General features: G+C 52.4%; 1 protein-coding gene across 1 annotated transcript; it reads right to left on the reverse strand.

The window, feature by feature from the left end:
• Positions 1-3,176: 3,176 nt before the first annotated feature.
• On the reverse strand, positions 3,177-15,916 carry GRM6 (glutamate metabotropic receptor 6). The gene is made up of 10 exons (XM_029941501.1): positions 15,872-15,916; positions 12,730-12,946; positions 12,381-12,516; positions 11,554-11,708; positions 10,298-10,438; positions 9,990-10,190; positions 7,470-7,615; positions 6,739-7,362; positions 4,095-4,406; positions 3,177-3,374 (listed from the first exon to the last, which is right to left on the reverse strand). Exons 1-10 carry the CDS (start codon positions 15,899-15,901, stop codon positions 3,177-3,179), a joined length of 2,160 nt encoding a protein of 719 aa, XP_029797361.1. The 5' UTR covers positions 15,902-15,916.
• Between the last annotated feature and the right edge of the window lie 47 nt (positions 15,917-15,963).

Raw genomic sequence — 15,963 nt, forward strand, 5'->3', positions numbered from 1 at the left:
AGCCAGGAGGGCTAGAGAGGGAGACACAGATTCCGAAGCAGGCTCCAGGCTCTGAGCTAGCTGTCAGCACAGAACCCGACGTGGGGCTTGAACCCACAAACCGTGAGATCATGACCTGAGCCGAGGCCAGACGCTTAACCGATTGAGCCACCCAGGTGCCCCTATAACAGTATTTCTAAAGAGGTTTTATTCTATAAAATGATGGTGGAAGACTCACTGGAATTGTGCATTTTATTCCAGGTTAGGGGAGTCTTGCAAATTGGTAACTACGTAAAAAAACAGCAGAGAACCCAAGTCAAACTTTTGGGAAAAGTTATATTCATTCAACAAGAAGTCACTGAGTGAGAGATGATGAATGTAAATGAATTGGTGGGAAATTTCCAAAAAGCACAAAATGCAATAAATGTGACAAAGCTATAGTAAATACAACAGATGTGTCCAAAAACTCACACTAGTGAAAAGACATAAGGGGCACCTGGGTGGCTCAGTTGGTTAAGCATCTGACCGGCTCAGGCTGTGATCGCAAGGTTCATGAGTTTAAGCCCCATGTCAGCCTCTGTGCTCACAGCTTGGAGCCTGGAGCCTGCTTTTGATTCTGTGTGTGTCTCTCTCCCTCTGCCACCCCCTTCCCCCACACTTGCACTCTCTCTCTGTCTCTCTCAAAAATAAATATTTAATTTTTTAAAAGAATATAAGAGAGGCTCTGCCTATACAAATCTCAACACATTGTACACAGGTGATAACCTTACATACACGTGAGTAAAAGTGTTCATCAAAATATAATCTTTCTCTGCTTTAGAGAACTCATACTGGGGAAAAACATTGTGATTATACCGTGGGAAAGCCTCCCATCCAGAGCCCCATTTTCACTGGAACACATAATTCATATGGGAGATAAATCCTTCAAGGGCAACGAACATGAGAAAGCCAACAAGTATAGCCCAGTGTTTATTCAGCATAAAAGAAACAACACAGGCAGAATGCCTTATGAATTCCTGAAATTTGAAAACAACAAGCCTTTATTCAAAGGTTCCAATTGATTGAACCTCAGAGAAGGAAGGCAAAACTATGCCTGCACATAGCATGGGAAAACCTTCAGGAAGTTGTCAGTCCCCCACTGAACATCAAATAATGAAAGAGATCTTATGTGCACACTGATTAAGGAAAAGCCTTCTTCTGGGAGTCAAGACTTTGTATACATTGGAGAATTCATGAAGGAGAGAAACCTCACGAGTGTGCCACGTATAACAACACCTTCAGTAATAGAGGGTTCCCCACCGCACACAAAATGGCACATGCTTGGAAGTCATCTACACATGGACTGAATGTGAGATGCTGATAAGAAGGTACCAGAACCTGCTGTGTAGCAAAGCATTCACACCGTTCATACCAAAGAGATGGGTATGAGCAAATGTTGGGAGTGTGTAAGTCTTCAGTAGGAAGCCAGGACACCCAGGCAGAAACTTCACACTGAAAGGAAATCCTCTAAATATAGAAAAGTTCTTCTAAAAAATCATCCAAACTAAGTCACAGAACGCAGAGTGGGGAAAACCACAAATATGTAAAAAATGTGGAAACCTTTTCAACTAGAAGTCAACAGGTATTGTACGTCAGGGAATTGATACTGGGAGAGACACCGAGAAAAACCCACAGGAACACCTGCCTTGGGATATCAGGCCTCCTTGACTCTCTGTGAGTCCATGTGGGAGGAAACTCCCATCAAAGCACTAACACGGAAAAGCCTTCAGCAATAAAACACACCTCATCACATTATACAAAAGAAAACCCACACAGGAAGGAAGACTGATGAGATCATGAATTTTGGAAAGCACTGAAAGATAAATAAAACTTCCTAACTCACACAGTGGAGAGACCAGAGGAATGCAAGACCATGAAGATGGAGAATCTGTACACCAAAAATGTTACTCTGGGGAAAAGCCCTATTAATTTGAGGAATGCAGAAACACCTAGTCCCAAGGTCCCAATTTATCACACGACAGAGACTCGGTGCAGGATGGAGTTTTTATGTTGTATGAAGTGGGGCTGATCTTCAGAATCAGTTCCAGACATCAGCTACTAGAGAATCCAAACTGATAAATAGAGTCGATTTGACAAATTTAAATCATACCACAGGGAAATGCAATTCCACAATGGAAACCAAACTTTTTGTAAAAAAAAAAAAAAAAAAAAAAGAAAAGTACTAAAAAAATGAATGTCCATGCATCTGAAGTCCAAGCATTCCCCCACCCCCTGCCCTGTGCTCACCTTTCAAAGGTAAATATTAAGAGAGAAAAGTTTTGATATTCATCCTAAGATATCTACTTGGAATTAATCATCACCACGGACACAACTCGCTGCCACTGCCCCAACCTGAGACTCCTGACCACAGTCCCTCACAGGCACCAGAGGAGGACAACTGCCATTCTGTTGCTTTACTCACACACCACTAACACCATATGAGGGTTTGGGCGTCATTTGAGGGCATATGCATAAGAAAGGCAAAAAGCTACACTCCTAAGGATGACATGCCCCAAATCCCAGGGGTGAAGGTCCTGAGAAAAAGACCTCAACACAAGTAACCTCATGGGGTATGTCCAGTTCTCACTCCCATGTCATGTCCCAGGGCCATCCTCGCTCATCCGGCTCTGACCCAAGGTTCCACCTGTCAGTGCCAAGCCTGAATTACTCAGTTCAGAACCCAGGCTCCCAGGTCTCTTGTGCACACTGCTCCTCCCTGCATCCAGCCCTGTATTGCCACAGTGAGATCTGGACATTCTTGCACACTGCCCAGTCCCCAGGTTCTGGTGGCTAATTGGGTTTAAATCTCACTCATGCTGGGCCATGCCCAGGGCTTCGTCGTGCTCTCTGAACTCAGACCAGGGAGCGTTAAGTTCAGTCCTTCCCTAGAGGAGGATCCTCGTGGTGGCTGTTTCCCTCCGCAATTAGACAGTCTGGTCTGCAGCAAGGACATATGATGCCAACAGGCACAGAAAAGCGGGATGATGTGTGGTGTGTAGGTCCAGGTCTTTCTGAAAGCCAGCCTCATCTGGGCTTTGCTGACTCCCTGCCTCCAATTGCTCATTGCAGACTTAGACTTTTCATAGCTTCCACTGGGAAGCAAGGGGAAGAAAAGAGCAGAAGAGAGGGAGCAACCTTCTCACTCATCCCCCCCCTCGCTACTTAGGGGCCTCTGTGTCCTCGCCCTTGGGTGGGGCTGCCACCGTGGAGGTCGCCTTGATGCTTCGCTTCCGCTTCTGCACATTCTGCTCCGGGTGGAACAGGATGACATAGGTCTTGGGCACATAGAGCATGCCGAGGGACACCGATGCACTCAGGCTCAAGGATATCGTCAGTGTGGAGGTTTGGATGTAGATCTGAGTCACGGAGGAAGGGACCAGGTGGGACTGAGCCCTGTTCTCTCCCACCCTCCACCCCTGCATGAGTCTGTGTTCATTGGGTGAATGGAAAAGACAACATACAAGCAAAGGCCCTGTGGCATGAAGAAGTGGTGGTCCTGGCATGGCTCTGATGAAGGCAGAAAGGAGGATGAGTGACAAGGCACCAAGTGGACAAATGACCAAGGGAAGTGAAGGGTTCATTCACAGCAAGTGACATTTGGGGAAATGGTCCATATGCCTAAAAAGGGGTAGAGCATGTTAATGAATGAATGAGCAGGTTTTCAAATGAATAAATGAATGAACAGAGATTGAATAAAAGAGCAAGTAGACAAACAGATGATTGACTGAGGTAAACAAACAAATGTTCTACTCTATGCACAAATAAATGACTGAATAATGATCAAGCAAATGGACTGACAGATTAATGGATTGACAGTGTGAAGTATATGAAGAAGTAATCGGAAAGAAACAAATTAACGGATGGGTAGAAGCATGGATGAACAAACAAAGGGGGACAAGACTCACTGAGCCAGCAGGAGCACTGACAAACAAACGAGTGCACAAGTATGTACATGAATGAATCAGCCAACAAGCAATCATTGACGTGGTGGTCCAGCTCTTGGGACAATTGAGCCCCTCCTTGGACAGGCAGGAAACAAAGGAGGCGGTGAAACCCAGCAGGAGACCCCAGATTACCTTCTCAGCTGACTGGGCGGTGCCAAAGAAGATAGGCACAAACGCCAGCCAGATGATGCAGGTGGTGTACATGGTAAAGCCGATGGGCTTGGCCTCGTTGAAGGTCTCGGGCACGCCACGGGCCTTGATGGCATACACCGTGCACGTGACCATGAGCAGGAGGCTGTAGCCCAGGCAGCCGATGAGGGACAGATCTGACATGTCGCACTTGAGCACCCCTCTGGCCTGCTCCGGGTCCACTGTCCGCTGCTCCTCATAGTCGATCACGCTGTGTGGGGGCTGGGCCCCCAGCCATGCCATTACTCCCACCACCTGCGGGGGCCGACACTGTATCAGGGACACACCCAGCCTGGCCACCCATCCGTGTCTGGCAGGTTAGGGTCACCTCGAGGCTCCTGGCCTCCTGAGTGGGATGCTCAGGCCCAAGAGCCACAGTGACAGCAGGCAGAGGCTCTGGAACTGTGACCCTACACATATCTTGTCCATGCCAGCTTGGGGGAGGAGCCGATGCATGCCCCATGGATTGAGGGCCAGGCCCAGAGATTTTCTCTCCTCACAGCCCTCCAGGTAGGCAGGAACATCTCCATTCTGTAGATGTGAAAACACTAGCTTGATCCTGTCTAGCAACATGGCGAACCTAGTTCTTGAGGACCCCCTTCCTTCTCCAGCTCCAGAGAACTGCGGAACATAATGCAATGAAATCATGCACGATGCATGGAGAAGCTCGGAATGAGACACTTAAATAGAGACTAGTAAGAATGTGAGCTGCTGCCGGGTGGCCTGGGCGGTTATCGAAGTCAAACACAAGCACTCCCAGGGAGGAGATGGAGTAGCAGATCCCTCACAGTGACAGGAGACATGACCTTGAGCCAAGGGAAGCTGCAGAACAGGAACTTAGACACCTGCATAAAGGCAGGACCCTGGAAGGGCTGCCCTGTTCACGCGCGCAGAGTGTTCATTGCACAAGACTGCTGGATGTATGCATGTAGGAGGGCAGATGGGCCGAAATCCACCCAACACTCCACTGCCATCCTCTGCCGTACTAGAGCAGGGTTCTGTGATCCTGGAACAAGGGGTGCTTTTATTTTTTAATTGTTTTTAATGTTATTTATTTATTTTGAGAGAGAGATAGAGTGAGCAGGGGAGGGGCAGAGAGGGAGAAAGAGAATCTGAAGCAGGCTCCAGGGTCTGAGCTGTCAGTACAGAGCCCGACGGGGGACTCAAATTCACAAACCACGAGATGTTGACCTGATCTGAACTTGGATGCTCAACTGACTGAGCCACCCAGGTGCCCCAAGAAGGAATGCTTTTTAATAATTTGTACATCCAGAAGGAGAACCTTTTTTTGTGATATTCCCAAAGGCAGTAGCTCCATAAACAAGGGACTAATAACACCCCACCCAATGTCAAGGAAAGCAGCACGGAGGCTCCTCTGAGAACAAGACTCTAGGTAGGGGGAAAAAGTTGCCTGTGAGAAGCTAATACCCAAGGCCTGTGATACACAGAAGCGGCGACCAAAATGGATCCCACCAATTTGCAACCCATATACTTGATAAGGAACTAGCATCTGGTACATGTAAAAAAAAGACAAAATTCTAGAAAACAGTAGAAAATGTGCAAAGTGTAGGAACAGGCACATCACAGAAGAGGACACGCCAAAGGCCGGCGGCACTAGTAATTAAGGAAATGCAAATGAAAACAATGAGATACCATTTTATGTCCACCATATTGGTAAATAATCTAGCAAAATCAATGGTGTGCTTCTTTGAAAGGGTTCAGGATTTCTGGAAATGTGGGCATAATGTAGAGTCTGCAGGTGAGCCAGGAGGCACTGAATGTAGCGTAAGTATCTCAGTCCTGGGCAAAGGGGCACCACAGGGCTTTCAAGGAGGGAAGTAGGATGCGTGATTGCCAATCTGTCCCTGACAGGGGACACCTGGGCCCTGCTAGCTGCAGGAAGATGGCAATACCTTTCAGTCGTGGAGACTTGCCCGTGGGTGCGAATGACTGTGGCATATGCAGAACCGGGTCGGGAGAAGGGCTTGCCTGGAGTGGAGGGTGTGTCATGTCAAAAGCACGCTGAGCACAGGCCCTCCACTTAGCCCTGAGAACTGGGCTGGCTCTGCAATGTCACAATGTCACACACACCTGTCTCTCAGTCCCCTTTGCACAGAAAATAGCTAGTGCCTTCCAGATCCTGAGAGTAATTTCCGCTGCTATAACGCTCCTATCTTAGAGAAACCCCCGAAGGCCCTCTGCTTTGGCTGCACATACAGCATGAAATCCTGGCCATTTACGGAGCTGGATGCCCCGTTCCACGGTGACATGGCTGGGGCCCGTGCCTCTCACCCAGGTTACCCTCGGGACTGGGCAGCAAGAACTCCCTTATGGAAACAGATTCTTTTTTTTTTTTTTTCTTGAGAAAGTCTGTTCAGCTTTCCAGAAATAATATAGTTTTTACGGAGCCACGGGGGACAGGAAAGGGAGGCCATGGCTGCTCTGAAATGAGTTCTGCATATAAGCAGAACAGTAGGCCCCCCCCCCCTTAATTTTAACATAGGAGCCAAAATACAAGAGTGATGATCTGAATTTTTTAAAGCGTTGGACAAGCCCACCGCCAGGCCCTGGGAGCCCCACGACCCACCTGCACAGAGGTGAGGCTGAAGGTGATGATGAGCTGCGAGGTGGGGCTGATGAAGGGGGGCGGCGTGACGGAGCGCTTCCCCTGCTCGAAGATGCGGTAGATGCGGTTGGTCTTGGTGAGCAGGGCCGAGTAGCTGAGCGTGGTGCCCAGGCCGAGGAAGAGCCTGCGGGCGGCGCACACGGCGGCGCAGGGCTCGGCCACCATCAGGAAGGTGATGGCGTAGATGAGGAAGATGCCGGTGAGCAGCACGTAGCTGAGCTCGCGGCCCGAGGCGCGGACGATCGGCGTGTCGTTGTGCTTCACGAAGGTGGCCACCACGGTGGTGGTGGCCATGCTGCCCAGCACGGCCAGCAGCAGCGGCGGCGCGGCCCAGGGCGAGGACCAGGTCAGGCGCACGACGGGCGTGGGGCGGCAGCCCGTGTGGTTGCTCGTGGGCCGCATGTCCCCGGGGCAGGCCTCGCACGTGAACTCATCCACCTGGAAGCGGTAGCCATCGCAGGCCTCGCAGTGCCAGCAGCAAGGGACGCCCTTCACCATCTTTTTCCGCTCGCCGGGCCCGCAGGGGAGGCTGCACAGGGACGCGGGCACCTCGTGGGGGTCTCCCGACCACTGGAGAGCCTCCACCTGCGGGCACAGGACAGGACCTGTGGGCCTGGGACTCTGTCCGGGGATGCGGCCCATGCGGCCCCCGCGCCCCCGCGCCCAGTGTCCGCGTGTCTGTGCGCACTCACGTCCAGCCTGAGGGTCTCCGCCCACTGACCCACGGCCTGGTAGCCACCGCTGCCCGCACTGCCGTTGGCCGCCTGGTACTGGAAGATGTCGTAGCGCCCGGGCGCATCCCCGTTCTCGTTGAACATGACGGGTGTCCCGGCGCTGCCTGGAGGGAGAGCCGGGCATCCTCCGCTGTTTCCTGGGCCCATCCCCGAGAGGCCCGAGGCCCAGCCAGGAGAAAGAAACACCGTGCAAAGATGCTCAGTGTTATCAGGGAAATGCAACTCGAAAACCATAGTAACAGCCTGGGTGGCTCAGTGGGTTAAGCATCCGACTTGGTCTCAGGTCACGATCTCACAGTTCATGAGTTTGAGCCCCACCTCTGGTGATGTGCTGACAGCTCGGAGACTGGAGCCTGCTTCGGATTCTCTCTCTCTCTCTCTCTCTCTCTCTCTCTCTCCCTCTCTCTCTCTGCCCCTCTCCTGATCGTGCTCTAGCTCTCTCTCTCTCTCTCAAAAATAAATAAACATTTAAAAAACAATAAGATATCTCCTCACACCCATTAGCATAGCCACTGTTCCCATTAGCATAGCCACTGTTCACACACCAGGAAATAACAAGACTCTGGAGCCCTGATGTATTACTGGTGCGGATGTAGAATAGTGCCATCGCTGGGAAAAGTGTGGCGGTTCCTCGAACAATCGAACACAGAATTATCACACGCCCCAGCCACTCCACTTCTAGGTGTATGCTCTGAAGGAGTGAATGCAGGGCCTCTAAGCTATGCCTGCACACCCTCGTTCACGCCAGCTCTGTTCACAGTGGCCGTAAGGTGGACGCACAAAAGTTGTTCACTGGGGGTTGAATGAATACCCAAAATGTCTATTCATGCTAGGACATTATTCAGCCTTAGAAAGGAAGGACATTCTGACACATGCTTTGACACGGATGGATTAAGGACATTATACGAAGTGAAGTGAGCCAGTCACACCAAAGGACAAGTATTGCATGATGCGTCTCTTGTGAGACAATCCTAGAGGAGGCAACATCACACAGACAGAGTGTTGGACGGAGGTGGCCGGAGGCTGGCGGAGGGTGCTGAGGAGCTGTTCTTTAACAGGTTCGGAATTTCAGCCTTGGAAGGTAAAAGGATGTTCTGGAGAATGATTGCTCCACAGTGTAGGCGACTAAGCTATACTCTTAAAGATGGTTAAGATGGTCAGTATTACACTATGTGTGTGTTAACCACAATTTAAAAAGAAAAATGAAAGGAGCACCTGGGTAGCTCAGTTGGTTAAGCAGCCCGCTCTTGTTTTTGGCTCAGGTCATGATCTGGCATTTTGTGAGTTTGAGCCCCACATCGGGCTCTGCGCTGACAATGTGGAGCCTGCTTGGGATTCTCTCTCTCTTTCTCTCTCTGTGTCCCTCCCCCACTTGTTCTCTTTGTCTCTCTTGAAATGGATAAATAAACTTAAAGAAAAAAGAAAAAGAAAAAAGAAAGAGCTTTAACTAGTCAGGCAAAATGATGGGTTCAAGACTTGTACAAGGTCTGAGTGTTGGCATGAGATTTGTACTGATTTAAACAATCGCCTTTTATTTCTTTTAATACTTTTTTAAAAGTTTATTTATTTTTGAAAGAGACAGGGAGGGCAGAGAGAGAGAGAGAGAGATAGAGAGAGAGAGAGAATCCCAAGCAGGCTCCATGATGTCAGCACAGAGTCCAACGTGGGCCTCAGTCTCACAAACCATGAGATCACGACCTGAGCCGAAACCAGAGTCAGACACTTATCCAACTGCGCCACCCAGGCGCCCCTGGCTTTATTTCTTTTGGAAGCATGTTCTACCGGCTTGTAGAGTTGGTCTGCAATGATAGTCAGTTGGGCCATTTAGCAGAGAGAAGGTGCTCAGTATTGGGTGGAAGAATGGTTTTTAATTTTATAAAGGATAGTAATTGACCAAGACGTGTAGTGTCTCTCTGCACAATGAGGGAAGCTTGAGTCCATTTGGGCCTTTCCAGAAGACCTTATTCTGAGCCCTGCCTATGTGCCAGGCGCTCCACTTGTACCAGGGGACACATCAGACTTGCACCTGGTGCTCCAGGGGCACAGGGCTTAGCTGGGGTGGCCTTTGCAAGCCTGTCTCAGAGGGGGCAGCCTGTCTCCATGGCCTTTGCACAGTCTGCACTGTGCCCCATGCATGCCCAGAACCCAGATGCTCCCAAGCTCTTTGCAATGGAGGGGAGAGTTGCACGTGGCTTGATAAGGTTTCCAGGCAGGAGAGGTCACAGAAAAAGTTCCCCAACACCTGAATTTTGCAACTTGGGGCAAGGGGGGCTGAAGCCTGGGGATAAGTGTTAAGAAATAGGTTCTAGAATTTGGCTCAAGCTTCCAGCGCCCAGTTCTGGCTGCCCCCACCCTACCACCCTGCCTCTCTCATGCCTTTGATCCCAAGTCAACCTCAGTCCCGTCCTGGTCCCTCAGAGAAATCCAACCCCGGGGGGCTTCCCTTCCCTGTTGTTAGGAGACCTGGCTGCCGCTCACCATTGAAGCGGACGGCTCGAATATACTGCAGCAGCATCCGCCCATCGGTGGTCTCCATCGCGGGGCACAGGCCCGTGAGCCCGGGGCAGAGCGCCTGGTGCATGCTGTGGAGGGCATGAGCAATGGCGTACACAGCGTCGATCACAAACTGCACCTTCCCCTCCTGCTCGTAGGTAGAGTCCCGGCCGATGCGTTCCTCGCCTGTCCTAGGGATGCCCAGAGGAAGTGTGCCTGGCCCCCAGGTATCCCCCCCACCAGGCTTCCCGCCTTCTCCCTCACCTCCCCAAGCTGCCCCGGGCACCTCTCACCTGTGCACTTGCGGGCCGAGTTGTCAGACCGGGTACCTGAGCTGATGAGTTTGCAGTTGAAATTCTCTTCCCAGAACTCTGCAAACCAGATGTTCCGGCGGTTGTTCTCCAGGGAGCGGGTCATGAAGTACTGGTCAAACCCTGAGAGGAGGGAGAGAGAAGGATGGTGACCATCTGAACCAGGTGTGATTCTTCTGTGTCCCTTGTCCACTTGCTCACTTTGTGGCCATGACTGTCCATGTGACTGACTTCTGGCCGGTGACTTCAGCCTGATCTGGGGCTCCAGGGTAGGATTTGCATCCCGTTGTAAACTCAGAGCCTCACTGCATGAAGACTCTTAGGCTGCTCCTTCTTTCCTGGATAGGATGCTGCTGTGGAGGTGTGATGGGTGGAGCTTCTGCAGCCACTTTGTGATTAAGACACCTCAGTCACCAAAGCACACAGCAACCACGGAGGATGGTGCAACAGACGTGGGGACAGAGCTCAGGACTTTGAGAGTGTCATTAACTCACCAGCCCAAACCCGAAGTGGCCTACTTTCAGACATCTTGTCTTGTGATGAAGTGGCTTTATTGCTAAAACTGCTCTCATCCTAATTTGTCAGATGCAGCCAAATGCACTCTAAGGGGAAGAGAGTGTGAAGGTGGGATTTCTTTATCCACCCACGAGAGCCCGAGAGCCCCTGAAAGTCAAGGCTCTCAGCCTTTACAAGGTTCTGATCAGAAAATAGCCCTGCAGCACCCCTCGAAGGGGTCTTCAGGTCAGTCCTTGGGAAAACGATCAATCCTGTTACATAGGGAACGTCTCTGCTGGATTGTTCCAGACACGCACAGGTGGAGCGGTGGAGGAAGCTGGGGGGGAGCGAGGCTTCATCGTCTGATCAACAGGGCAATATGTCCCCATCCTCGGCTTCGCTCCCTCTCCCCCAACCCTCAAATTAGCATGCCTTTTGAGAAACCAGCAACACCAGGAATGCAGGCATCCAATTAAAATGAAAACAGAAACAGAAAAAGCAAAACTAACTCTTCACCCTGTGCAGTGGGGTGGGCTTTTCCTCCTTTGCCAACTCAAACACTGCCTGGAGGGATGTATTCACAGAATCGCAGAGTCCTAGAATTTGGGAATCCCGGAAGGCACATAGATAGGGATACAATTTTACAGATGGGGAAAATGAGCCCCACCCCCAAGAGGGGACTGTGGGGAAGGACAAGCAGGGGCAGGGGATGCGAGGGGGGAGGGGTGCATCCCGGCACTCACCGTCTATGGAAGCCCTTTTGGGCAGGATGGTGATGGCCCCCACGGCCACGTCCTCCAGGTTCAGGATGGGTGAGGTCTTGGCTCCCCAGCTGTCTGAGCCGACCCACAGGAAGTGACCCGTCAGGTTGGCCCGGTGTGCAGCCTCCAGGACCCTCCTGGTATGAATTGGGCGAGGGGTGAGTGAGGGCCTGCTATCTTCCTCCGACTTACCTCTGGCCACTTCCTGTTCTCTCTCCTTCTATCCCCTTCCAAGCCTCTCAGCAGACCCTCATTTATCAGGAGGGGGTTTAGGGCACCTGCCCGGGGCTTCTCAGGTAATCATGGTTGTCTGGGCCCAGGCCTGCCCTCTTGCTCGGTGCATACAGCTCACTTCACACTGCCTGGGAGATGGCCTCCCTTTTCTTGCGGAGCCCCCTGCTGGCTCTGAGCCACACAGGCCTCAGGGCAGGGTCCATGGCCACCTGCTAATATCCCCTGAGCTGCCTCGGGGGGCTCCTTGCCTGACAGCTCATTTTCTGCACTTCGATCTGCCCTCAAGCCTCTCCCCTACTTTGCATGGTAAGAATAGACAGGCGTTTTTGTGTGTTCCCCTTGGCTAGTCTTGGAGCATTTCCACCCAGACCGGGCCTGGATCGTTTCTGGGGGGCACAAGATAGAGAAATGGCAGCAGGAAAAGTGTGTACGGCAGGAAGGAGAGGGGCCTCAAAGAGAGAGGAAGGAGGAGGAAGGGAGGATGTGCAAGCCTGGGGGATGTGTCAGAAGAGGGGGCAGGGCCTTCAAGGCGAGCCTGGGGTAAACCCGGTGACGGGGTGTGCCAGCTCTCCCACCTGATGTCATCCTCGTTGGCAAAAATGATGATGCCCCGGGCGTTGGGCGTCTCCATGAGTCTTCTGATCACCTTGTTGAATTCTCCTGGCTTTGGTTCCCTGGGAATCTTGATGGACTGGGCAATGCAGACTCCCCCTGGGTGTGGGGGATGCCAGAGTCACCTCTTGTTCCACCCAACCCACCCACTGGGGGCCGCCACTGCGCATGACCGGGGCAGGGGCTGAGTCCTCCAAAAGAAAGGGGCACCTGCCCACAGGGGCACCATCCATGCTCCTCACCATGTCTGATGGCCCCTGGCTCACCCCTCTGTAGGCTCCTTGATGCCTTGGACCCCCACACCCAGCTCACCAGCCTCCCGGGAGATCTGCACAAAGGCCTCAACCCCACTCTCGCCATAGTTGCCCTCGGAGGCCAGTGTGGACACGTAGTTCCATCCCAGTGCCCTCACGATGTCCACCATGGCCTGGGCCTGGTAGGAGTCAGGTGGCACGACTCGGGAGAAGAAGTCATAGCGCGTGGAGTCGCTGAGCTCAGGGGCTGTGGACGCGTAGCTGATCTGGGGTATCTGGAATGGGGAAGGACACGTGGGCTATGGTTAGAGGGTCAGTGACCTCTAGGGAGGGAGGGCAAAAGGGATCCAGGACAAAGGTGGGGCATGGAAGTTTGAGATTAGGGTTGGAATAGCCACGTGGAGAGGCCTGAGGGTGTGAGGAATTTTGAGAAGTGGTCTGATGGAATATGGGGGGGTGTGAGGGTCTTGGGGAGAGGGCAGTGTGCAGCGGGTGTCCAGGCAAAGGCGGAGTGGGGACTCAAGTCCAGCCTGCAGCTGATCCAGCTGCTGGGGGAAGGCTGCATCTGAGAGGGGAGTGGGACTCCTTGTCATCCCTAGGGGACAACATATTTTCCTAATTCACCCAAAGGAGCACTCTGTGTAGGGGAGCGGCACCCCCAGGCAGGGTCAGAGCAGGCAGGGGAGCTAGGAAGGGATTATTTGGTTCAAAGCTATGTCTGGCCTTCTGGAGGGGCCTGCTTGGAAGTGGGTTTATCTGTATGCATTACAGTGATTGACAGCGGGGATTATGGGCTGAGCTGATCCAGGTTCTCCTGGGGGGCGGGAATAGCAAGTGTAAGAAGGGAGTGGAAATTGGTAGTGGAAGTCTGAGGAAGTCAGGGCGAGGGAGGCTAACTAGAGAAGAGGAGCGAAGTGGGAGCTGGTGAGGGCCAGAAGACAGGGAAGGTTCTGGAAGGAGTGGGCCAGGCTGGTCTAGGGGAGACAGGGATGTCTGAAGCAGGACAGAACGAAAGTGTAGAGTGTGGAGACAGTGTGCAAAGAGCAGGGGGGAGAGAGAAGGAAAGAGGGAAGGAGGAAGTGGGAAGGGAGACCCAGGGAGATAGAAAAAGAAAAACAAGAAGAACCACAAAGAAAGAGGGAAGGGCAGAGAAAAGGAGGCAGAGAAGGGCCAAGGGCAGTTAGTGGACGCTATAGATACTCTGGGCACTCCAGACACTAAAGTTTAATCTTGAGAGCAACCTCCCCGTACAAGTTGAACCTCCTTAGGGAAATTGATCTAAAATGCCTGAGTGCTGGGGCGTCTGGGTGGCTCAGTTGGTTAGGCGGCCAACTCTTGGTTTCAGCTCAGGTCATGATCCAGTGGTTGGTGGATTCAAGCCTCGCGTTGGTTCTGTGCTGACAGCTTGGAGCCTGCTTGGGATTTTCTGTCTCCCTCTTTCTCTGCCTCCCTACCTCTGCCCCTGCTCCTTCTCTAGCTCTCTCTCTCAAAATAAACAAACGATTAAAAATAAGATAAAATAGGGGCACTTGGGTGTCTCAGTTGGTTGAGCATCTGACTTGAGCTCAGGTCATGATCTCCCGGTTCGTGAGTTCAAGCCTCCACATTGGGCTCTGCGCTGACAGCTCAGAGCCTGGAGCCTGCTTCCGATTCTGTCTCTCTCTCTCTCTCTCTCTCTCTCTGCCCCTCTCCTGATTGTACACACTTTCCCTCTCTCTCAGATATAAATAAGCATAAAAATTTAAAAAAATAAAGAATAAAAATAAAATAAAATGCCTGACAGTACAGTAATACGAATATGGCTTGAACTCCATCTCTGCCCCTTGACCAGGAGTAGCAAAACAGCCCCCAGGGAACCAAATCTGTAACGTGGTTGCCTTTCATGCACCAGCGTCTTCATGAGTTTAATTTTTGAATTGGTAAGCAGCATCTAACATGGGGTAGGGGTGGGGGGTGGGGTGCTAACTCCATCGGGGCTGAGCTAGCAGCAGTGGGCCCTGGGCTCATGGGGTCCCGCTTCACCCATCTACGCCCCAACCTGGCCCCTGAAAACCGTTGAGTTTGAGATCTCTGCACTCAGCCTAGAGGAGCAGACACAGGGAAAGGGACAGAAACCAAAGCTCCAAGCAGGGCAGGGGACAGACAGACATGGGCAGGCGGGTGAGACAGACTGTCCTCACTACTACCCCTCCTCTCATCCACACACACATCCCAGGGAGCCACAGAACTGTGTGCCCACTAGAAGCTGTGTCCACATGCCAATGCTTCCATCCAGTGAGAACAGGGGTGGGGGGACGACACGGATGCAGATGACAGAGGAGGACCACATAAAACCTCTCCCCAGCATGGTAGAAACAGAGGCCTCCCCTGGGAGAATCGGAGAAAGTCTCAAGAAACAGAAGTCCCCTCCCCAGCCAGATGGAAGCAAAGCCTTTTCTCTCTTAACATAAAGATGGAGGGACAGAGACACCCCTCCCCCACAGAACCCCAGTGAATGGCTTCTAAGGAACCCACACCCCCACTCTAATGCCAAAGGCCCCCTAATCCCTTATTTCATGCCCTTCCTCCCAATCACTGCCCCCCCCCCCCCGCCCCAAGCTGCAGGGAAGGGGCTGTCCCGCATTTAAGACAGTTCCCTAAAAATGAGGCAACTACTCACCACCACCCTCCCCTACCCCCCAGAGAGTAGCCAGGGGCATGTCCTGGTCGCCTCACAGACAGAGGGCCCTGGTTCCAGTAAAAACTTGCACTCATCACCCAGAGCTGTCCCCAGGGTCGGGGGTGGGACCACCACACAAGGTTGTGCCCCAAACAAGGACATGCAAGCAAGTGACCAAGTAGAGAGGCTAAACCCTAGGCGGCCCTGCTCTAGTCAATCGGGTCTCCAGGCAAAGACTGCCTCCCCCCTGTGGGAAGAGGCCACCTTGACCGCCCAGAAGTAGGTTTCCTTAATTTACATGAAGGGCTGTGTGTGTGGGTGGCAGCGCAGGCAGGGCACCTGAGAGCCGGCAGGGAAGGGTGGAGGGGTTGGGTTGACCTGGCTCGGGCTTCCTTCTGGCCCCCAGGGTTGGGTTTCTTCGGAGCAGCGGTTGATCTTTGTGAATCTGAGTGATTTCTGCCTGGAGACTAGACATCAGCCCCCCCCCACCCCCCCACCCCGAGGGCGAGGACTGGACGAGGACGCGAGAGAGTGCCCTCACCGCAAACAGGCGCAGCACGTTGGCGACCATGATGGAGACGGAGCTGGCCGACGCGCCGACCACCGCCACCACCCGCTCGGGGGGCGCGGCGC

The sequence above is a fragment of the Suricata suricatta genome, chromosome 6 (genome assembly GCF_006229205.1).
Source record: "Suricata suricatta isolate VVHF042 chromosome 6, meerkat_22Aug2017_6uvM2_HiC, whole genome shotgun sequence".
Lineage (NCBI taxonomy): Eukaryota > Metazoa > Chordata > Mammalia > Carnivora > Herpestidae > Suricata > Suricata suricatta.